This window comes from Oncorhynchus tshawytscha, linkage group LG18 (genome assembly GCF_018296145.1).
Source record: "Oncorhynchus tshawytscha isolate Ot180627B linkage group LG18, Otsh_v2.0, whole genome shotgun sequence".
In the NCBI taxonomy this organism is placed as follows: Eukaryota; Metazoa; Chordata; class Actinopteri; order Salmoniformes; family Salmonidae; genus Oncorhynchus; species Oncorhynchus tshawytscha.
The window spans coordinates 34,276,649-34,302,084 of record NC_056446.1 but is presented as its reverse complement, the minus strand read 5'-3'; the positions used below and the strand labels follow the sequence as shown (position 1 = coordinate 34,302,084).

The 25,436-nt window shown below is 44.1% G+C and overlaps 1 protein-coding gene across 1 annotated transcript in view; it reads left to right on the top strand.

Moving 5' to 3' along the window:
* The window catches only part of LOC112218009 (exostosin-like 3), a 42,568-nt gene that overhangs the window by 8,241 nt on the left and 8,891 nt on the right, over nucleotides 1-25,436 (top strand). Inside the window, exon 2 of the mRNA XM_042300531.1 lies at nucleotides 22,355-24,950. Within this exon, the coding sequence (XP_042156465.1) occupies nucleotides 22,809-24,950 (2,142 nt within the window). The 5' untranslated portion in view covers nucleotides 22,355-22,808. The remainder of the gene's footprint in view (nucleotides 1-22,354; nucleotides 24,951-25,436) is intronic.

Sequence of the window (25,436 nt, the reverse complement as noted above, 5' to 3'; positions counted from 1 at the left end):
CCATCCACTTAGCTAGATGTGGCTGGGGGGTGGTTATAGAATTAATTTCTCATGACCCAAAAATGTAAACAACTGTGTATGGGCAAGCATGATCTAATATCTAAATATAAAATGTAAACAACTGTGTATGGGTAAGCATAATCTAATATCTAAATATTTGAGTCTTTTGTTTACTACTGTACCTTACTCACTCTGTTTAGCACATGGCCTCACCTGAATCCTCAAAGAGATGGGTGGGGTTAAGGCTTAAGTGGGTGTGAATGATGCTGAATAAGTGTAGACAAAGAGGAGCTCTTCAGTCGGTATACCAAAACATTCAAGAGCCATTTTCTCTAAAGTGGAGTAACAAGTTCATCAACTTTCAAAGCATAATTACTTCCCCATTGTTCCTCAACTGCAGTATATGATACACCATTTTGTAACTCCGAGTCTACTTTTATCCAATATAAAAAATAAAATAAAAAAACGCAATTTAAATTTTTCTTTTCTGTTGAATAAATGTGACTGACTGGAAAAGACAGCTAGCACATAAATGTCTGTGGCAAAAATGCTGCTAAGCCATATGTGGTACCGCAATTCTGCACCTGACAGAAATGGAGCATTAATTCTCTACAATCTTGTTCGTTTGATACTGCCATTTTTATTATGGTCTGTTTTAAAATGTTGCTATTTGAGACATATAAAGGGTGTCGGTAGAAAGGTTAAGTTCTCATCAGTAAAATCATGCCTGTGTGTTTCAATGACCATATGACTGATTCAGTTGGACCAAACCTCAAATGCAAAAAGTTGAAACTGCTTTTTTTTTCAGATAGTAAGAAAGGATCTTTAGTCTTTGTTGTGAGTGACAGGGGGGAGGGGCTTAATGTCTGTCTGCGAGTGGGAAGTTTCACACAGCAGCCAAGGAGTCGAGACTAAATAAATAGCCTTATTACGCAGGCACATCATTTAACGAGGACCATGAGGCCTTTGTCTGTAATTTGATTGTGGTCAGTCACAGCTTTTTAGTTTGTGAATTCCCTTGTTAAGATGGATGCTCAGCCTGGCAATGCATCATACAGACCATGTATTTATTGCCTATAGTGTTCTAACTTGTCTGTTTGAGCTTATTAGACAAGTGCTGTTCTACACTGAAAAACCGGAGAACCCCGTCTGTCTCCCTCTCACGGTCGCCAAAAAGAAACCTGAAGCATGTCTCTATCGACGCTTCACTCCTGACTGAGAGGGTGCTTGTGCTGACAGCAGTTTTACAGCAGAAAACATCAATTGATTTTTTTGCTTTCCATTTAACAGCTTTTCACACTCGTTTTCATGCCTTAGGCCTATTTGTTTTGTTCCACACTAGGCATTGGGCTCAGTCTTTCAAACGGCTGTCAGACTAACTCAGTTTCCCAAACACCACCACCTCTTCTTCCTCACACCGGGACCCCCAAACACCACCACCTCTTCTTCCTCACACCGGGACCCCCAAAAAACAAAACATACACCCCTTGGGGTCTCGAGGACCGAGTTTGGGGAAACCCTGGACTAACTACTTTTGTTTATAATTTTCTTCAGGCTTGGGTTTTTAGGTGCCTCACCACCACTGTAGCCATTTCTGGAATAAACTGTACTGGAGGGTGCAACACGTAAAGCGTTGGTCCTGTATTTCATGAGCTGAAATAAAATATCCCAGAAATGTTCCATACGCACAAAAAGCTTATTTCTCTCATTTTGTGCACCAATGTGTTTACATCCTTGTTATTGAGCATTTCTCCTTTGTCAACATAATCCATCCACCTGACTGGTGTTGCATATCAATAAGCTGATTAAATAGCATGTTCATTACCAGTGGTGTAAAGTACTTAAGTGAAAATATTTGAAAGTACTACTTATGTAGTTTTTGGGGGAATCTGTACTTAACTTTACAATTTATTTTCTTGACTACTTTTACTTCACTACATTCCTAAAGAAAATAATGTACTTATTACTCCATACATTTTCTCTGACACCCAAAAGTACTCGTTAGGTTTTGAATGTCTAGCAGGACAGGAAAATTGTTAAATTCAGGCACTTATCAAGAGAACATCCCTGGTCATCCATATTGCCTCTGATCTGGCTGACTCACTAAACACAAATGCTTAGTTTTGAAAATTATGTCAGGTGTTGGAGTGTGCCCCTGGCTACCCTAAATAAAATTTTACAAAATTGTGCCGTCTGGTTTGCTTAATATAAGCAATTTGAAATGATTTATACTTGTACATTTGATACTTAAGTATATTTAAAACAAAATTATTTGAGACTATTACTCAAGTAGTAATCCACTGGTTGACTACAACTTTTACTATTTACTGGGTGACTTTCTATTCTTTTACTCATGTATGACATTTGGGTACCTTTTCCACCACTGTTCATTACATAGATGCACCTTGTGTTGGGGACAATAAAAGGCCACTCTCTAAAATGTGCAGTTTTGTCAATCAACTCGGTACCACAGATGTCAAAAGTTTTGAGGGAGAGTGCAATTAGTATGCTGACTGCAGGAATGTCCACCAGAGCTGTTGCCAGAGAATTGAAAATTAATTTCTCTACCATAAGCCACATCCAGTGTTATTTTGGTGAATTTGGCAGTATGTCCAACCGGCCACACAAACGTAGACTACTTGTAATCATTCCAGCCCAGGACCTCCACATCTGGCTTTTCCACCTGCAGGATCGTCTGAGACCAGCCTCCCGGACAGCTGATGAAACTGAGGAGTATTTTTCTGTCTCTAATAAAGCCCTGGTGTGGTGAAAAACAAATTTTGATTGGCTTGGCCTAGCACCCCAGTAAGTACGCCTGTCTCCCAAGTGGGTGGGTCTATGCCCTCCCAGGCTCACCCATGGCTGCGCCCCTGCCCAGTTATGTGAAAGTCATAGATTAGGGCCTAATGAATTTATTTCAATTGACTGATTTCCTTAAGTGAACTTGAACTCAGTAAAATCGTTTAAATTGTTGCATATTGTTTATATTTTATATTTTTCTTTCAGTATTTTACCACCCATGTTTTTGTATACATTTGATAAAAACACTGTAGGTTGCACCTTATTCAATATTTCCCATAGTCTTTCTCAACATGCTAACTGAAGCGCTTCTGCTTCTATTCTTGTCCACCTTTCCCAATGGGGCACTGAAACTGCTCTAATCTCTGTCATATTCAGAGAGCTGGCTTGGAGGCACCCAGGCCCATCTGTCAGTGGAACAGTCTGTACGCACCATATGTAAAACACACACACACTGTGTGCAGTATGATGTGGACCACAAGGAGTGCACTCTAATCACTATTGTATGCAAGGCTCCAATGCACCACCACAGAGACTGTCTTATCATAAACCAGCTAAATGTTATTTATTGGCGCTGAAATATCTGACTGCTATTAATGAGGAGTCCTAGAAGAGGAAGGTTTTCTGTGTTTCTCCCTCTGCCTTGCTCTGGCTTTTGAGTAGATAGTATACAGCTACCATCAGAATAGACTTTTTGCAGAAGTTTAGGATAATTAATGTAGCAGGTTAGGAGAATGAGGTTAAGGTAATGAAAAGGGTGAGTTAGATAAAATGCTAAAATTCTCTCTGACATGCAACCTTTTGACATAAGATGTATCCCATCTAGCCATGTCACTGTGGTTCCACTAACTCGGCAAGAGAGAGGCCCTCAAGGTGGCTTCCAGTCAGCTGGCTGCATATGAGGCATGAGCCATGGCTGAAACAGCTGCTGCTCTCCTATTCTCACCCTCCAATTCCCGTCCAGCCCTGTGCCCTGCTCCACAGCTGCCTTCCTCTCCCTCCCACAGCTGCCTTCCTCTCCCTCCCACAGCTCTGTGCCCTGCTCCACAGCTGCCTTCCTCTCGTCTTCCTCTACACCCATCCCTGTAAAGCCCTGTGCCCTACTCCACAGCTGTCTTCCTCGTTTTTCTTCTCAGAGAATACTCTCCAAGGTTGCTGCAACATACCAGTGAATTCACTTGGTAGTTTACTGAAAACACACAGGGAGGGATGCTATTAGGAAATCCGACATGCACAGGCCCAGGTAGAGCTTTTCTAAAAAAATACACTTACTCACTACTCACACATTGGTTGCTTCCCCAATTGCACCCTACTGCCTAATATAGTGCACTACTTTTGACCAGGGCCCATGGGATCTCTGGTTAAAAGTGATGCGCGATGTAGAGGATAGGGTGCCATTTGGGACACAGACAGTGTCATCTGCTGTGGTCATGTGTTCATCAGCAGAGCACCGTGCCAGTTGATGCCTTAGGAAACTCCAGAAAATCTGTGCATTCTGGATCACTAAGTACCTCGTGTGCTGTTCACTGTTTATGGCGGCCGTATATCGGCTCAACGATGGCCCCTCGAGGTATACCAAGGACCCCTGTCCCCAACAGGCAGCATGCTTTGCCCTGTACTATTAAGTCAGCCCGGGTACTAATGCAGCCTTATATAATGAGTTGTTGCGCTGTGCAGAGCTGCTATTTTACAGCACTGATTCAAGAACTGAAGAATGACACAGAGATCAAAGTCACCATCTGAATAGTTTAGAGTGCGTTCTTTGGTACCCTTCTGGAGGAGTGCACACAGTACACTGGGCCTTAGTAAAAATACACACTCTGATTTCTCCCCGGTCTGCCCTCTGTGTATCTCTCACGGTCGGTCTGTCTTGCTCTCAGTCAAATTCACATTCTAAATAACTTAGTAGGCAGACCTCACACTGTTCAGCCTTTCTGCAATAGTGTTGCAGAAATATGTTTAAAAAAGTGTTTTTCTTCATTTTCACTATTTTCCACATGTTTCTTGGCCTGAGCAAGTCTCTTATTATTATTATTGGTGTCCTTTAGTAGTGGTTTCTTTGCAGAAATTTGACCATGAGGGCCTGATTCACAGTCTCCTCTGAGAGTTGATTTTGAGATGTGTCTGTTACTTGATCTCTGTGAAGGATTTAGTTGGGCTGCAATTTATGAGACTGGTAACTAATGAAATTATCTTCTGCAGCAGAGGTAACTATGGGTCTTTTTTTCCTGTGGCGGTCCTCATGAGAGCCAGTTTCATCATAGCGCTTGATGGTTTTGCAGCTGAACTTGAAAAAACTTTCAAAGTTCTTGAAATATACCTGATTGACTGACCTCCATGTCTTAAAGTAATGATGGACTGTTGTTTCTCTGCTTATTTGAGCTGTTCTTGCCATAATATGGACTTTTACCAAATAGGTCTATCTTCTGTATCCCCCCCTACCTTGTCACAACACAACTGAATGGCTCAAATGCATTAAGAATGAAATCAATTCCACAAATTAACTTTTAAGAAGGGACACATGTTAATTGAAATGCATTCCAGGTGACTACCTTGTGAAGCTGGTTGAGAAAATGCCAAGAGGCAAAGGGTGGCTATTTGAAGAATCTGAAATATATTTTTGATTTAACACTTTTTTGGTTACTACATGAATCCACGTGTTATTTCATAGTTTGTCTTCACTATTGTTCTACAATGTAGGAAATGGTAAAGTGCCCCTAGAGCAAATTAGGGTTAAGTGCCTTGCTCAAGGACACGTCAACCAAATTTTCACCTTGTTTACTCGTATTCCATCCAGAGACCTTTCGGTTACTGGCCCAACGCTGTAACCGTTAGGCTACCTGCCGCCCTGTACATGTATTACGTACTGTACACTGTGGACAAGCTACTAAACCTCTCTTCCTGCCATCCCCAAATCTAGTTGAGGCAATGTCCCAATGTCTGAGTCCACTCAAATCTAATATCCCTCTCTCTGGATGTAACAGTTCTCTCTGCCTTTCTTCCTTCTCTCCACAAGACGTGCCTTTAAGCTCTCTCTCACTCACCCAGCCACAGTGTGCAGAGAGACTGTTGAAACATTTAGAGGCACTGAAGGAGCTGACAGACAGTGCGGATGGGGTGGCACATTCATTTTCAATTCAACTTAGGCGGGGGGTGTAATTCTATCCAAGTGGAGTGCTCTGCTGTGCCTGTGGAAGCCGCTCAGACTAGGTGGAGAAAATAGGATTCTACTCTATTTTTGAAGTGGTGCCGTCGTTGTTGACCAATCACAGTACAAAACAGCCTGCATGTTGAGCCATCAGCACGCACTGTATGTCCAACAGTAGAACCAGATTACTTGCCCACTCCAGCTAGCTAGCTATCAGTTTAGAATCATTTTTAACAATACATATCTTTGTTTTCTAATACATTTGTTTATTCATCATTTCTGTTGCATGTAAATACGTTTTTACGCAATCTTTGTTTATTTTGATGCAGTTCTCACCGCCAGCTGTCGCATCGACTGTGGGCTGTTGCCCTTTGTGTGTGAAGGCACTAGCCGTGTTGACTAGAGGGACAAGTGGTGTGCTGTGCAGGGTATTCTGCGATATTCCACTGACTATCTGAAAAGCATTAGAGTGTATGAAGCATAAATAAAACATGGATTTTGCATTAGATTTTGCACTGTCTCAATGCAAAGTTACACCTCACTTCTCTATTTTACGAGTTATTACTTAATTAAAACCGATAAGAATTCTGAATAATGTTTCAATCATGTTGGAAGACTTTTTTCCGGGGGGTGATGTAAGATGGAGGGCCCGGCAAGCAATCCTAATGTGAACTCCCAACAATTTTCAGCCAACTTACGAGCAAATTTGTTAGGAATGTATTGTTACAAGTCAAGTTGAAAGGTTTTCACCATTTCGTAGTATTCAATTGGTAGTTTGTCCATTCGCTGCAACTCCCGTACAGACTCAGGAGAGGCGTCCTCCGAAACATGACTCAACCAAGCCGCACTGCTTCTTGACACAATGCCTGCTTAACCCGGAAGCCATTCACACCAATGTGTCAGAGGAAATACAGGATGCGTTCAATTGTGAATCTGTAAAAGTTTGAAGGTTTTAGGTGACAAGCCAAATTTCTTTAGCCTTCTGAGGTTGAAGAGGCTCTGTTGCGGGGTAGCCTAGTGGTTAGAGCGTTGGACTATTAACCAGAAGGTTGCAAGTTCAAATCCCTGAGCTGACAAGGTACAAATCTGTCGTTCTGCCCCTGAACAGGCAGTTAACCCACTGTTCCTAGGCCGTCATTGAAAATAAGAATTTGTTCTTAACTGACTTGCCTAGTTAAATAAAGGTAAAATAAAAAAATTCACCACACTGTGTGTGGGTGGTCCATTTCAGTTTGTCAGTGATGTGTACGCCCAGAAACTTGAAGCTCTCCACCTTCTCCACTGCGGTCCTGTCGATGTAGATAGGGGGGTGCACCCTCTGCTGTTTCCTGAAGTCCACGATCATCACCTTTGTTTTGTGGACTTTGATTGAGAGGTTGTTTTCAAGGCACCACACTCCCAGAGCTCTCATCACCTCCCTGTAGGCTATCTCGTCATCGTTGGTAATCAAGCCCACTACTGTTGTGTTGAGTTGGAGGCGTGCTTGGTCATGCAGTTATGGGTGAACAGGAAGGACAGGAGGGGGCTGAGCACGCACCCTTGTGTGGTGCGGATTAGTGGAGTGGAGGTGACATTTCTTCACCACCTGGTGAATTCCTGTCAGGAAGTCCAGGACCCAGTTGCCCAGGATGGGGTTCAGAACCAGGGCCTCGAGCTTAATGATGAGCTTGAATGGTACTATGGTGTTGAATGCTGAGCTGTAGTCAATGAACAGCATTCTTACATAGGTATTCCTCTTGTCCAGATGGGATAGGGTAGAGTGATGGCGATTGCATCGTCTGTGGATTTATTGGGGCGGTAAGCAAATTGAAGTGGGTCTAGGGTGTCAGGTAACTTAGAGGTGATATGATCTTTAACTGGCTTCTCAAAGCACTTCATGATGACGAAGGTGCTACGGGGCGATAGTCATTAAGTTCAGTTATCTTTGCCGCCTTGGCTACAGGAACAATGGTGGCCATCTTGAAGCATGTGGGGACAGCAGAATGGGATAGGGAGAGATTGAATATGCCCGTAACCACAGCAGCCAGCTGGTCTGTCCATGCTCTGAGGACGCGGCTAGGGATGCCGTCTGGGCCGGCAGCCTTGCGAGGGTTAACATGTTTAAATATTGAATGGGAGTGACGAGTGTGTTGATATAATGGTAATATTTAAATTCCACTTTTAACAACCGTCATACTACTATAATAAGAAGATTGTGGGAGCTGTACTGTTAGATTTCAGTGCAGCCTTTTGATATTATTGACCATAACCTGTTGTTGAAAACTTTTGTTATGGCTTTTCAACCTATGCCATATTGTGGATTCAGAGCTATATATATAATAGAACTCATGGTTTTCTTTAATGGAAGCTTCTCTAATGTCAAACATGTAAAGTGTGGTGTACCGCAGGGCAGCTCTCTAGGCCTTCTACTCTTTTCTATTTTTACCAATGACCTGCCATTAAACAAAGGATGTGTCCATGTATGCTGTTGATTCAACTATATACGCATCAGCAAACACAGCTAATGAAGTCACTGAAACCGTTAACCTCTCTGCACACGGAACCCGCTAGCGGGCTGAAATTCCACATCATATGGTGGTCGCTACATAAATAGTCATATTAAACATTCACGAAAATACAAGTGTCCCACATGTATCGAAAGCCTAGAATCTTGCTAATCCAACTGCGTTGACAGATTTTTAAAAGGATTTACTGCGAAAGGATACGATGCGATTACCTGAGCATAGAACCCAATACAATTATATTATGCACAGGCGTAACATAATCACAAACTGCATTAAAATAAATTATTTACCTTTGACGATCTTCGTCTGTTTGCAATTCAAATGCTCATTGTTACACAATGAATGATATTTTGTTTGATACAATCCGTTTTTATAGCCTAACACGAAACATTTTGTGAACCGCTTGTGTCGTGAATTCCGTCTCATTCCATTTTCGATGACACATTCCAGGTAAATAACCCACGCAGAACGTGACTTTTCCAGTCATGTTTGGCTTCACTGCAATCAACTGGTTTGTTTGTAACACAATCAAACGTGATGGGCCATTTCGCGGGACGTATTGACTGAAAGAAACCAATTTGAAGACAAGTCATGACATCATTGTGCACCAATGATTTGCCCAATGTTTTGTTGATTGACTGTCTTTTAACCCAATGACCACTGATCGTCTTGAAATCTAGCTGGGTAGATAGCCAATGAGCTGAGCTAAACGGAAATACGCCATGTTTATGTGTTGCAAGACCAACCCATGTAGTAAGCTCCAGCGTAAAGTGAGTCATTCGCTATTGAAGTTTCATACCGTAAGAAGCTACGCATATTACGCACTGCATTGTTTGGTGAATGCGCAGATTCAGCTGTTTATATATCAATCATTACGGCGACTAAGTCAGGGAAAGCTAAATCTAAGTCTAGATATACAGATGTACACACAATTTTAGAATAAATTGATTGGGAAGGTGAGACAGACATTGTTGTAGGACGCTTCATTTAGCGATTGTGGAGGAATATTTTTTTGAACGGGAGAGGACATCGTTTTGGACTGGTAAGTTCTTATGTTAATGCCCTTGTTTGAAATTAATAATATAGAATATTATTTGTTATTTTTAAATTTTTTATTTAGAAGGAATATATAAACATGTAATGTCATGAAATGTGAGATGCGTGTGTCTGCCGCCCCACCCCAACACACATGAAATAGCCTATTTGAGGCTGTTGAGGAGAGGGCAGGACCACATCAATGGCCAAAGTGAAATGGAGACAGTAGATACAGCTGGTCTGTTGTAATATAATAAAGACAGTAGATCTAGCTGAAATGTCATAATATAAAAGAGAGTAGATCTAGCAGGTAATAATAATATATTCAACCTAATATCTTCAACTTTCAACTCTATATATATATATATAATATATATATATATATATATATATATATATATATATAATGTATGTTTATTATACCTGTTGATACAGGGCTCATATGTGAAACTACTCTAACTGAACATTTTCTTTCACAGTGACACTGACTCCGAATGGGAGTCTTATCCGGTGTCCTGTGTGAATTTAAGTATGCTCTCTCTAACTCTCTCTTTCTCTCTCTCTCGGAGGACCTGAGCCCTAGGACCATGCGTCAGGACTACCTGGCATGATGACTCCTTGCTGTCCCCAGTCACCTGGCCTTGCCGCTGTTCCAGTTTCAACTGTTCTGCCTTCGGCTATGGAACCCTAAATTGTTCATTTTTACTCTTGAGGTGCTGTCCTGTTGCACCCTCTACAACCACTGTGATCTCCACCCGGTACAGCCAGAAGAGGACTAGCCACCCCTCATAGCCTGGTTCCTCTCTAGGTTTCTTCCTAGGTTTTTGCCTTTCTAGGGAGTTTTTCCTAGCCACCATGCTTCTACACCTGCATTGCTTGCTGTTTGGGGTTTTAGGCTGGGGCTATATAAATTTATTTGATTTGATAGAGGACTGAGTGTCTTCCAAATATTGAAAGTGTGTAAATAGTTACCCATGTTATTTTGTAAATGTATATATATATTTTTTCCATATGTTTTAATCAATAATAATTTTTTTACCCCAAAAAATAAAAATACATTTCCTCAATTTTTTTTGGGGGGGGTGTGTTAGAATACCATTTTGGTATTTTGTATATAGTTATTTGTTTCAAAATGTTTACCTTCACCAATTTGGCCACTTGGGTACATTTGGGCTACTTGTGTGGGACACCTGGATGACTTCATGATAAATGTCATGTAGCACACTCATTTTGGAAGTTATTATTCTGAAACTTTGCACAAGTACTGTTGCCGTCTTATATTTTTCACTGAAATTGTCCCCATCTTATCTGAATGTTTGTTTTATCTTGTTCATTTTAAAGATGATACAAAAATAAAAATGTTTTTTTTTTCATTGTTTTATCTAAACCAGATCTATTGTGTGTTCTCCTACATTCAATTCACATTTACACAAACGAGTGTTTTCTTTCAAATGGTACCAAGAATATGCATATCCTTGGTTCTGTTCCTGAGCTACAGGCTGTTAGATTTGGGTATGTCTTCAGGCTGAAATTGCACAAAGTAGGGGGGAGCTGCAAGAGGTTTTAAACAATGAACTCTTTATTTTGCCTAAAGACAAATCAAACTTAACATTCAGAAAAATGGCAGCATAACTGACTAGGCCTGGATTCTGTCTCTACTGTATGAAATCAAGGGGAGAAAAACATTCAAATTAAAAGTGCTTCTTAGCTTTGACAACCGGTAGGTGCTTTGCCTTGTCTATTTTAAATAAACAGGATACATATTTGAATAGGCAATATTAAATGTAAAAATAAAGTGCAACATCAAGTTGGCACCCCATATGAGATATCTATTCCTTCATGTTGAGGTTCTTCTGTAAAAATATAAGCATGTCAACATTCTCTGAAGCAAGATGAGAACAGCTTGCACTGACAATGTCCCCTGCGGTGGAGAAAACTCTCACTTGCAAGAGAGATTCCGGGACATGGAGGCTTTGCAACATGGTGAAAGTTTTGCAACATGGGGGAACTTTGACTGGTTTGTTTTCCACCACACAAAAGGATCAGCATCCACATGAAGGCATTCTTCTGCCTTGTATGTGGGGACCTCCTCAATAATTGTAGAAAAGGGCTTGGTCTGCTCCTCTGAAATGCTCCTCAAATAACTCTGACATGGGAGTCTTCTTTTGTGGATGGATTTTCTTCCTCTGTGGATGGCCCTGCTTCCACTGCTTGAAATGGCAAGAAAAATGGCAAACATATTATTAAGTGTAAGTGACACACATCTCATCACAATGCACATGGTACAAACAAAAAACAATATGAAAAAATCATTTAAAAAAAGATCAAATACCTGATGTTCATGCACCACAATTTCTTTGTTTAGATCCTTGTAGTCTCTGTCACAGCAGCAAGGGCTGTAGCTCTGTGAAGGTAGTCTAGAAGATCTGGGTCTGTGTATCTTCTCTCCAAGTCCTGAGTGATGGCTGCCTTAGCCTCCCTGATGGTTGCACTGTCCCCAGGACCTGGTGCCATGGAGTTGAGAATCATTGATGAGGTGGGACTTGTTTCACTGTTCATGAGACCCGTCATTGTTTTCAGGGGGGTTGAGTAGCTGAATGCGTTCTTCTGCCAGCTTCAGTTCACCGTCAGTCAGCATGGCTATGGCTTTGACCGACTTCTTCACAGCCTTGTCCAATACAGCAGAGTAGATGGCCGGTTGCTGTTCCACAAAACATTCCAGCATGTCATGTATGGTATTCCAACGGGTTGTGACATCATTTGTGCTTTGATATACAGTTGAAGTCAGAAGTTTACATACACCTTAGCCAAATACATTTAAACTCAGTTTTTCACAATTCCTGACATTTAATCAGAGTAAAAATTCCCTGTCTTAGGTCAGTTAGGATCACCACTTTATTTTAAGAATGTGAAATGTCAGAATAATAGTAAAGAGAGTGATTTATTTCATCACATTCCCAGTGGGTCAGAGGTTTACATACACTCAATTAGTATTTGGTAGCATTGCCTTTAAATTGTTTAACTTGGGTCAAACGTTTTGGGGAGCCTTCCACAAGCTTCCCACAGTAAATTGGGTGAATTTTGGACCATTCCTCCTGACGGAGCTGGTGTAACCGAGTCAGGTTTGTAGGCCTCCTTGCGCGCACACACTTTTTCAGTTCTGCCCACAAATGTTCTATAGGATTGATGTCAGGGCTTTGTAATGGCCACTCAAATACCTTGACATTGTTGTCCTTAAGCCATTTTGCCACAACTTTGGACGTATGTTTGGGGTCATTGTTTATTTGGAAGACCAATTTGCGACCAACCTTTTGCGTGTAGGGGGCAGTATTTTAGTTTTTGGCTAAAAAACGTACCCATTTGAAACTGCCTATTTCTCAGCTCCAGAAACTAGAATATGCATATAATTGTCAGATTAAGATAGAAAACACTCTAAAGTTTCCAAAACTGTCAAAATATTATCTGTGAGTATAACAGAACTGATATTGCGGGCGAAAACCTGAGGAAAATCCAATCAGGAAGTGCCTCTTATTTTGAAACCTCTCTATTCCTATGCATGCCTATCCTCCATTTAAAGGGATATCAACCAGATTCCTTTTTATATGGCTTCCCTAAGGTGTCAACAGTCTTTAGACATAGTTTCAGGCTTTTATTTGGAATATGAGCGAGAAAGATCACATTGCGTAAGTGGATAGGTGGGGGCTCTCAAGAGTGAGTTTTGCGCAACAGAGTAAAGAGGCCATTGTTTCTCCCTGTCCTATTGAAAAACCTACACTCCCGGTTGATATATTATCGAATATTTATTTTAAAAACAACTTGAGGATTGATTATAAAAAGACGTTTGACATGTTTCTGTAGACATTATGGATATTATTTTGAATTTTTGTCTGCGTTGTCGTGACCGCTCTTTCCTGTGGATTTCTGAACATAACGCGACAAACAAACAGAGGTATTTTGGATATAAAAATAATCTTTATGGAACAAAAGGAACATTTGTTGTGTAACTGGGAGTCTCGTGAGTGAAAACATCTGAAGATCATCAAAGGTAAACGATTAATTTGATTGCTTTTCTGATTTTCGTGACCAAGCTACCTGATACTAAGTGTACTTAATGTTTTGTCATGCGATCGATAAACTTACACAAACGCTTGGTTTGCTTTCGCTGTAAAGCATAATTTCAAAATCTGAGACAACAGGTGGATTAACAAAAGGCTAAGCTGTGTTTTGCAATATTGCACTTGTGATTTCATGAATATGAATATTTTTTGTCATATTATTTGACTGTGGCGCTATGCTATTCAGCAGTTGCTGATGACAATTATCCCGCTTAAGGGATGGATAGCGTCAAGAAGTTTACTTCCTGACTGATGTCTTCAGATGTTGCTTCAATATATCCACATAATTTTCCTCCCTCATGATGCCATCTAGTTTGTGAAGTGCACCAGTCCCTCCTGCAGCAAAGCACCCCCACAACACATTGCTGCCACCACCGTGCTTCAAGGTTGGGATGGTGTTCTCCGGCTTGCAAACCTACCCCTTTCTCCTCCAAACGTAACGATGGTTATTATGGCCAAACAGTTTCATCAGACCAGAGGACATTTCTCCAAAAAGTACGAGATCTGTCCCCATGTGCAGTTGCAAACCGTAGTCCGGCTTTTTTATGGCGGTTTTGGAGCAGTGGCTTCATCCTTGCTGAGTGGCCTTTCAGGTTAAGTCGATATAGGATTTGTTTTTACTGTGGATATAGATACTTTTGTACCTGTTTCCTCTGGCATATTCACAAGGTCCTCTGCTGCTGTTCTGGGATTGATTTGCACTTTACGCACCAAAGTACGTTCATCTCTAGGAGACAGAATGTGTCTCCTTCCTGATAGGTATGACGGCTGCGTGGTCCCATGGTGGTAATACTTACTATTGTTTGTACAGATGAACGTGGTACCTTCAGACGTTTGGAAATTGTTCCTAAGGATGAACCAGACTTGTAGAGGTCTACAATTTTTTTTCTGAAGTCTTGGCTGATTTATTTTGATTTTCAAGCAAAGAGGCACTGAGTTTGAAGGTAGGCCTTGAAATACATCCACAGGTATACCTCCAATTGACTAAAATGATGTCAATTAGCCTATCAGAAGCTTTTAAAGCCATGACATCATTTTCTGGAATTTTTCAAGCTGTATAAAAAGGCACAGTCAACTTGGTGTATGTAAACGTCTGACCCACTGGAATTGTGATACAGTGAATTATAAGTGAAATAATCTGTCTGTAAACAATTGTTGTAAAAATGACTTGTGTCATGCACAAAGTAGATGTCCGACTTGCCAAAACTATAGTTTGTTAACATGAAATTTGTGTAAATTTGTGTGGAGTGGTTGAAAAACAAATTTTAATGACTCCAACCTAAGTGTATGTAAACTTCCGACTTCAACTGTATCTAGCATCTCTTGCTTGACCGTCACCACTTGGTGAGCAGTGGTGCTTTTGTGAAAAAAAAGGCCCCACTTTTCTGACATTCCCCAGGAAGCGGGACACTGCCTTGAGAGACTGCCCTCTTGCCTGCGAGGTTCAGAATGTGTGCGAAACATCCAATATGGGGCCCAAACCCATCAGCTTCATGGATGGCGTTCAATGTTTTGTGCGTTATCTGTAGTGGCAGGGATAGTGATATTTGGTCTCTCTAACTTCCACTCAGTCACAGCATTCATGCATTCTATGGGTAAGTGTGCTCTTGTATGACTCTCATACAGGGGAAGAGATTGCAACACGCAGCTCTTCATCTCCCAAACCAGTACATGGTGAACCATCACAGTGAGGTAGCTTCCAGTACATAGTGAACCATCACAGTGAGGTAGCTTCCAGTACATAGTGAACCATCACAGTGAGGTAGCTTCCAGTACATAGTGAACCATCACAGTGAGGTAGCTTCCAGTACATAGTGAACCATCACAGTGAGGTAGCTTCCAGTACATAGTGAACCATTACAGTGAGGTAGCTTCCAGTACATAGTGAACCATTACAGTGAGGTAGCTTCCAGTACATAGTGAACCATCACAGTGAGGTAGCTTCCAGTACATAGTGAACCATCACAGTGAGGAAACTTTGAGTTGCTCTGGAGGTCCAACTATCCTTGGAGAGAGCTAGATAGGGTGTCTGTGTCAATTCATTTTCAATTTCTCTCCGTGATGTTTCAGAGTTTGGGAATTACTTTGCTGCTGAAATGCGTGCAGGAGGGAACATTGTACCGCGGTCCAATTTGTTTCATCAGGTGACGAAATCCTGAGTCAGTAACCACCGAATAGGGCTGCAAATATTTAGCTATGAACACTCCCACTGCTTTCGTTATTTCTTTATGTTTTTCTGAATTTGTCGCAAATTGTTGTTGGAAGGCAGCAGCGAGAGATTGTTGTGTTTTCACTAACGAGTGGACTCTCCTTGCTCCAGCTCCACCTGCAAGGGTGATGGCGATGTAAATGACATGTTAGAAGTGTTTCCACTCGAGTAGCCAACACTGGCAAAGAAATGTGTGCAAACTGTACTTTGTTTACGGTCTTCTTACCCTCGTCAGCATATTGAACGCTGAATCCAAAATGTTTCCACACAGCGGATTTGAAAGACTGCGGTGCCTCTTCAAATTTGCTTCACTCTGTCTCGCTAGCACTCGCCATTGTCACATTGGAGCTGAGAGAATATTTGTTTTTAGTTTACCCCCTCTTCATGGGGCCCCTTTAGGGAGGTTTCCTACTGAGATCGTCCATTGGTTGTGTAAGGGGGAGGGGTTGCGGTCACTGCGGTTGCCACATTTGGAGACATTGCTGTGGAGTAAAGTTTGTCAGCCCTCAGGAGCCCCCTAACGGCCTGGGGTCCCAAGCAGTTGCCTGTCTTGCCTGTTCACAAGCTGCGCGTCTGGTTCTGTGGATCTAAATGTACAATGTGGGTGTAGTCTGCAGCACAATGAACAAGTTTTGGAAAATATTGGAAAATGACAAGCATAACGTAATTTTGCGGTTCATGTGTGCGTATTGAACAGTAGGGGGCGTACAGAACGGTTCGACAACCAACTGTGTGCCGTTGCATCCCTAGTGGATAAACACTACACAATGCTCCTCTTCCTTGGAAAGATACTCTGGCTCCCCCTAGTGGATATACACTACACAACGCTCCTCTTCCTTGGAAAAATACTCTGGCTCCCCCTAGTGGATATACACTACACAAGGCTCCTCTTCCTTGGTAAACTACTCTGGCTCCCCCTAGTGGATATACACTACACAAGGCTCCTCATGTTTGGTAAGCTACTCTGGCTCCCCCTGGTGAATATGCACTACACAAGGATCCTCTTGTTTGGTAAGCTACTCTGGCTCCCAAGCCCCTAGTGGATATACACTACACAAGGTGGACTTCCTCTTTGGGTGGAACACAGCAAAGAGTCCGCGCCCCCCAAAAAAAAAACCAGACTCCACCCACATGCACATAGATCAACGGTGTTAAGAGGGCCTATCAGGATCCTCAGATTAATCACTGCGAGGTTTCAGGACTGTGATGCAGATCTCCAGAGTAAATGGGAGACAGATGCTGCAGCCTCACGGGGAAAACCAACGCCACCTCTAATCTGGGGCTGTGAACACACAGATTTAGTGTTGACGTTAGCCCTGGGGTGAAACACACACACACCGAGTCTCATCTACAACGGCAGGATTTGGCTAATCCTCAGAGTACAGTCTTGACCCTCTACTACCGAGTTCAATTTAACCTGTAGGGTATGGATGTGGAACACACACAAACGCACAGACCGTATCGATCAAGCCAGCCACAGTTTATGAGAGAATCAATGATAATCTAATCATCGGGATAGGCACGTGTTGCGAGGCAGTTTTATGTTATGCTCCTAATAGATGACAGTGCTGAGGTGGTGTCCGCTTGCACTTGCACTCTGGGAGAAAAACCAGTGCAAGGAGGAATAGACAGAGGCAGCCCAGAACACATTGCATTACAATGCATGCATTAAGATGTGGTGCCCTTGCCTTCACCTTCAAGCGGCTACATCAACAGGAATATGTAAAGCTGCCAGCCGATAATGTGTGAGAGCTTGGGCTTGCTCTATTTCAGGGGGTCAGAATTCTGCAACATTTTCAAATCAGGAGGCCAGGGCGGGAGGAGGGAGAGGCAGAGTCTGTTTGATGACCCAGATAAAGGATATTTTCACTGTTGAGCAGCCAGTCGATGGGTTAGTAAGCACATCGGTGCTCAGAGCTGGGAACGGCGCAGTCTACGCATTGGCGATTCTCCAAATTAATTTCATTTTAGCCGTATAAAAAACGCTCCTATGAACTCATGAGCTATGTTGGCTAACTTTGTCAAGTGATATAATGTGTCAGTGGACAGTGACAAGGCAACGCGATGACGTTAGTATGATAAAAGGGTGTGAAAAGTGGTCATTGAGTCTAGAATGATGAAAAGGGTGAATCTAGGCCTTGTGAGCCTGGAAGGCTTTAGGCTTATATCTTTATGGTGAAAACCAGACAGGTCTAGACTAGCAGGACAAGCGTCACACACTGGCTTACCCTCCAGACAAGGTTTAAAGGGATACTGCAAGATTCTGGTAATTAAGCTGTTTTTCTACTGAACCAAAACATACGCTACCATACCTGTTCACTTCCAGTCATTGCGCAAACGCTATTTAGCATTGGCTCGCGAAACATCAAACTTCCAGAAAAATAGTAACCACCAGGGACCGTATCCAAAAAGCATCTCAAAAACGTTTCTGGGAAGCCTGGTAAAACCTGTTTTAAGACAAAAAACCTCCCAGTTCTGAGTAGGTTTTTCGATGATGTTAAGACACTGCTCAGACAAACTCTGAAGTAAGAGTAAAATCAACTCAAAAGTTTCTCAGCTGGTAACCATGACAGTTTGAGGTACCCCAAAGGAAATACACCCATAGACTTTTTCCAGATTTTGTTCTGTTACAAAGTGGGATTAAAATGTATTTCTTAGGGCCACACAAGTGGCGCAGAGGTCTCAGGCACTGCATCGCAGTGCTTGAGGCGTGACCACAGACCCGGGTTTGATCCCAGGCTGTGTTACAGCCGGCCATGACCGGGACACCCATGAGGCGGTGCACAATTGGCCCAGCATTGTCCGGGTTAAGGGAGGGCTTGGCCTACTGGTCTTTCCTTGTCTCAACGCGCTCTAGCAAGTCCTTGTGGCAGGACGGGCACCTGTAAGCTGACTTCGGTCGCCAGCTGGACGCGTTTCCTCCAACACATTGGTGCGGCTGGCTTCCGGGTTAAGCAAGCAGTGTGTCAAGAAGCATGGCTCTCAACCTTCACCTCTCCCGAATCATAGGGGAGCTGCAGCGTTGGGACAAGACTAACTACCAATTGGATATCACAAAATTGGGGAGAAAATGGGGTAAAAGTACACACAAAAAAAACATTTCTTGTCAACAATCTACACAAAATACTCTGTCAGAGCGGAAGAAAAATTATAACATTTGAAAATTAAAAAAAAAAAAAAGATAAACCATAATCTTAATTAGATAAGTATTCAACCCATTGAGTCAATACATGTTAATATCCCCTTTGGCAGAGATGACAGCTGTGAGTCTTTCTGGGTAACTGTCTAAGAGCTTTCCACACCTGGATGTGAAACATTTGCTGATTATTCTAGTTCAAAATTCTTCAAGCTCGGTCAAATTGGTTGTTGATCTTGGCAAGACAACCATTTTCAGATTTTCAAACAAATTTAAGTCGAAACTGAACTCGGCCACTCAGGAACATTCACCGTCTTCTTGGTAAACAACTTTAGTATAGATTTGGACTTATGTTTTAGGTTATTGTCCTACTAAAAGGTGAATACATCTCCCAGTGTCTGGTAGAAAGCAGACAACCAGGTTTTCCTCTAGGAGTATGCCTGCGCTTAGCACCAGTCAGTTTTTATTTTTTATCCTAAAAAAACTCCCCACTGTGCATCAGGCAACACGTGAATGTAACTGTACATCAAACATCACAATGGTAAAACATTTTGATATCATTTTTGCCCATTTTTGCCTACCTCTGGTGGGGTAAGCGTGTGTGTCAGAGCTGTGTGTAAGTTGACGATGCAAACAAGTTTCTTATAAAAAGAACTGATGCAGTCAGTCTCTCCTCAACTCTTAGCCAAGAGAGACTGGCATGTATAGTATCTATATCAGCCCTCTGATTACAATGAAGAGCAAGATGTGCCACTGTTCTGGGCCAGTTGCATTAATTAGGTCTAGACTGGACAATAATCAAGATAAGACAAAACTAGACCCTGCAGAACTTGCTTGTTGGAGTGTGGCGTCAACAAAGCAGAGCATCTCTTTATTACGGACAGACCTCTCCTCATCTTTACAACCATTCATTCTATATGTCTTGACTATTACAGTTTACAATCTAAGGTAACGCCAAGTAATTTAGTTTCCTCAACTTGTTCAACAGCCACACCATTCATTACCAGATTCAGCTGAGGTCTAGAACTTAACCTGTCTAGGACTGGGGTTCTAGGGGAACCCCCTCGCTAGTGGAACCACCCCGCAACAGCCAGTGAAAGTGCAGCGAGCCAAAATCAAAACAACAAAAATCTCATAATTAAAATTCTTTAAGCATACAAGTATTCTACACCATTTTAAAGATACAATTCTCGTTAATCCAGCCACAGTGTCTGATTTCAAAAATGACTTACAGCGAAAGCACCACAAACGATTAAGTTAGGTCACCACCAAGCCACAGAAAAACATCGGAATTTACATTGGCGCGTTACGTTCAGTAATTCTAAAACATGCGGTGATATTGCAGAGAGCCACATCAATTTACAGAAAAACTCATAATAAACATTGATAAAGATACGACTATTATACATGGAACTTTAGATAAACTTCTCCTTAAAGGGCGATGTGTTAAAAAAAAAAATCTTACATTTAAAGATACCGAAACCATACAGTTACTGTGGCCCACAAACTGTGATGCATACGGAACCCTGGGACCACTGTACCGGTGCATCCCTAATATCCACTAGGGGGAGCCAGAGTAGTTTACCAAACAAGATGAGCCTTGTGTAGTGTATATCCACTAGGGGGAGCCAGAGTAGCTAACCAAGGAAGAGGAGCCTTGTGTAGTGTATATCCACTAGGGGGAGCCAGAGTAGTTTACCAAACAAGAGGAGCCTTGTGTAGTGTATATCCACTAGGGGGAGCCAGAGTAGCTAACCAAGGAAGAGGAGCCTTGTGTAGTGTATATCCACTAGGGGGAACCAGAGTAGCTAACCAAGGAAGAGGAGCCTTGTGTAGTGTATATCCACTAGGGAGAGCCAGAGTAGTTTACCAAACAAGATGAGCCTTGTGTAGTGTATATCCACTAGGGAGAGCCAGAGTAGCTAACCAAGGAAGAGGAGCCTTGTGTAGTGTATATCCACTAGGGAGAGCCAGAGTAGTTTACCAAACAAGATGAGCCTTGTGTAGTGTATATCCACTAGGGATAGCCAGAGTAGTTTACCAAACAAGATGAGCCTTGTGTAGTGTATATCCACTAGGGGGAGCCAGAGAAGCCACTTCTGCAGACTAGTCCAATGACTTGTGCAGTCTTCGTCAGGGCTAGGAGTTTTTCAGGCTCATCAACAAATGAACCTTTTCTGTTGCCAAGGTAAACACGTACTCCATCACACTTCGTCTTTTATGAAGATATATGTCAGTGTGAACTCTCCAATCTGATTTCCATTCTGTGATCTTAGCCAGATCAGGATGTTGTGGGTTTAGCGTTCAGGCCTATTTGATAAGACCTAGCCACCAACATCTGCAGGTGTAGCAGTGAAGATACTACACCGTGACCTTGTTGCCTTGTCAGAGACTGGAACCAGCATTGATTAGTTTGTGTTCCGCCTTTTTTAATTTTTGTCTGCCAGAGAGTAGGCTATTTTCATTCTTCACTGATGTATTAGGGCTGTTGTCTGAGGAGTAACACCCAACATTTTATTTTAGGTGTCCTTCCGTTCACCACTGCCCTTTACGCTGAATCAGTCTCTTATCTGCACTAGGATTTATCTGCTGATAGCAAACCTGTTTACCCCAACACAGAGAAGCCTAGTCGGTATTGTGATTCTGCAGCCTCTTTTGTTTTTGAGCTGTTCAGGAGGAAGACCTGTCTGGTAAGTGATGTAGCCTGTGATGTGAAAGCTGGTGAGGAGGAGAAAGCCCTCGTTCCAAATAAGGATGTAGAGTCGAGGAAGGAGATGCTGTTGGTAGAATCTTACCGTGTCAGCAGTTTTGATACAGTACGCCCAGTGCTGCTTTTCAGATTATTTACTGATCTCAGGCCTGTAGAGAGAAATGAAAAACTAGGCTGTGTGTTGTAATGCAGTAAATTATGCACTATATAGGACTTTTAAATTAACTTTAAACATCTGTCACTCACACAAAAGCACACATTTGAATTCTTGACAATGTTATTTATCCTAGTGACATCCTCAGTGGGTGTATTGTTCTGGTTTGATGCCTATTTGGACTATGATGTGAAGGCTAAACTTTCCGTGAGGTTATTAATCTGATATACTAAGAATGCCAGCTAAAGGCCTTCCCACGCTGTAAATCAGATTGTCTTTTCCGATTATTACGTCACACTGTGCGATGTTACCAAATTACAATCTCTGGCCAGATGGTACATTTTGCTTCCGTTCTGTCATCACATTCTGCGATTGGCTTGCGAGGCTATGTCAACCAATGTAGGCTACGTCAACTGCAGAGGTGTATTTAATCTGCGTATGTGCCAGCGCCAGCAGCTGAGACTGCAATATCCTACAGTATGTGCAGGCCTTTAGGGACCTTATATATTCTCATTTTGACATAGTTTTTCTGTATTTGTTTTAGGTTTTGACATTTGGAGGCCTTTCGCTCTTCGGCAGACCCACTCGGACCCAGATAATGGGCACAACCTGGGCAGGAGTAGCCGACCGATGATGACACTCTGCTGCACTGTGACCAGCCATGCTCTCGTCCAAGGCGTTTCCCAGAAGGGGCTCCCTTCTCCGACACTGTGCTTACATAGGTCAGGAATACAACTACATCATACAAAAGGAATGATGGCATGGACTTGTCTGAACTATGGCACACCTGCAGGATAAAGGTGAGGTCCCCCGACATCTGATACCAAAAGCAAAACCAAAATCAAGTAGATCTACATTTTATAAGGAAAAAAAGTCAATGAACAACTGATGGTTTAGCGTCCACACTTTCACCATGTTGACGAGGTTGCACCATGGCTGCTGATTCCTGTAGACTAGTAGACTCTCCGGTGCGGCACTGAGCCCAGTGACCCTAACCCATGATGCAGCGTAACGGTGGCGGGGTGGGGGCTGGTGGCCAGCCGTGGGTGCTGCGGCGCGTGCGCCTCACCTGGCTCAGCTTCATGCTCTTCTTCATCCTGGTCTTCTTCCCGCTCATTGCCCATTACTACCTCACCACCATCGACGAGGCAGGCGGCCCCGACAAGCGCATCTTCGGCCCTCGGCCCGGCGGTGAGCTGTGCGAAGCCAAGCACGTGCAGGACCTGTGCCGCATCCGCGAGTCGGTTAGCGAGGAGCTGCTTCAGCTGGAGGCCAAGCGGCAGGAGCTGAACGGGGAGATCGTCCGACTCAACCTGCGTATCGAAGCGTGCAAGCGTAGCATCGACAGTGCCAAGCAGGACCTGCTGCAGTTGAAGAACGTCATCAGCCAGACGGAGCACTCATACAAGGAGCTGATGGCCCAGAACCAGCCCAAGCTCTCGCTTCCCGTGAGGTTATTACCTGACAAGGACGACCCAGGACTACCCCCGCCCAAGTCTGCCCACGTCTGCCGCCTGCGCTCCTGCTTCGACTACGCCCGCTGCCCGATGACCTCGGGCTTCCCTGTGTACGTCTACGACACAGCCTCCTACCCCTGGGGTGAGTCCCTGGACCCGCTGGTCAGGCAGGCCTTCGCCACCTCGGTGAGGAGCAGCATCTATGTGACGGACAACCCCAGCATCGCCTGTCTGTATGTGGTGCTGGTGGGGGAGCTGCAGGAGTCTCCTTCCTCCCCCCTCCCGGTCCCCTCAGCGCTGGAGAAGCAGCTGAAGGCTTTGCCGTACTGGAGGTCTGACGGACACAACCATCTCCTGGTCCACCTTTCCAGGAAGTCCATGACACAGAACTTCCTGTACAATGTGAGCACGGGCCGGGCGGCAGTGGCCCAGTCCACCTTTCTTCAGCAGCAGTACCGCGAGGGCTTTGACCTGGTGGTGTCTCCACTGGTCCACGCCCTCTCTGAGCCCAACTTCCTGGAGGTGCCGCCCCAGGTACCCGTCAAGAGGAAGTACCTGTTTACCTTCCAGGGCGAGAGGGTGGAGTCTCTGAGGAGCAGCCTGCAGGAGGGGCCACCTCAGTCCTTTGAGGAGGAGATGGAGGGAGACCCGCCAGCCGACTACGACGATCGCATCATCGGAACGCTTAAGGCAGTGCAGGACAGCCGCCTGGATCGGGTGCTGGTGGAGTTCACCTGTAAGAGCCCGCAGCCCAGCCTGCCCACAGAGTGGGCCCTGTGTGGGGAGAGGGAGGAGCGGCTAGAGATCCTTAAGGCCTCCACCTTTGCCTTGGTCATCTCCCCCGGGGACAGTCAACTGATGGCCTCAGCGGGCAACGGCATGAGGCTGTTTGAGGCCCTGGAGGTGGGGGCCATCCCTGTGGTACTGGGGGACCATGCCAGGCTGCCCTACCATCAGCTGGTCCACTGGAGCGAGGCGGCCATTATGGTGCCCAAGCCCCGCATCACCGAGCTGCACTTCCTGCTACGCAGCCTATCAGACAATGACCTGCTGGCCATGCGGCGGCAGGGCCGCTTCCTGTGGGAAACCTACTTCTCTACCTCAGAGAACGTCCTGGGCACAATTCTGGCTAGCGTCCGGACCCGCATCCAGGTGCCCCCCGCGCCCATCCACGAGGAACCTGCCCAGGAGATCCCCCACAAGGCGGGCAAGATGGCGGGCACGGACGCTAACATGGGCGACAATGGCGACCTGGACCTGGGTCCCGTGGAGACGGAGCCACCCTACGCCTCACCACGCTTCCTTCGAAACTTCACCTACACAGCATCCGACACCTACCAGACCTGGAACCGCGCCCCGGGGCCTTTCCACCTCTTCCCTCACACGCCGCTGGACCCGGTGCTGCCCTCGGAGGCCAAGTTCCTGGGTTCGGGCACGGGCTTCCGCCCCATTGGCAGTGGCACGGGTGGCTCGGGGAAGGAGTTTCAGGCAGCGCTGGGTGGGAACGTGCCCCGGGAGCAGTTCACCGTGGTCATGCTGACCTATGAGAGGGAGGAGGTTCTGATGAACTCCCTGGAGAGGCTCAACGGGCTGCCTTACCTCAACAAGGTGGTGGTGGTGTGGAACTCCCCCAAGCCTCCTTCAGATGACCTGCTGTGGCCAGACATCGGCCTACCCATCGTGGTGAGTACCTTCCACCTTCGCTGAATACCAAACATACCCCTGCTGCTTAGTGCACTCACTGCTCAGAATGAACAATATTATTGAATGGGAGAGAATACTCTGAAATGCAAAAAGTGTAACCTCAACCTGTGATGTGGTGCAGCAGTCTGAGGCTGTGTGTCTGAGAGAGAGCGCTCTAGTACATCAGGCTAGCTCCAGAAGCTGATTTGATCTGCTCTCCCTGCTTCTCTTTGAAGATTTTCCCTACAGGTCTGCAGGCCAGCCAGTCAAAATACACCCACTGATATAAAAGGAAATAGAACATGTTTAGTCCACATAAAAGGTCTGGCTTTTATAGTAGATGTGAAGTTAAACAGAATATTCAAGACCCCCAAATGACACAGCCTGTGGGCGAGATTCCCTCTCTGCAGGGGGTTGTGATGGGAGGATAGTTAAATGATCTTGAATTAATAGCCTAATTGATTGACACATTTTAAAAGCCTCTTA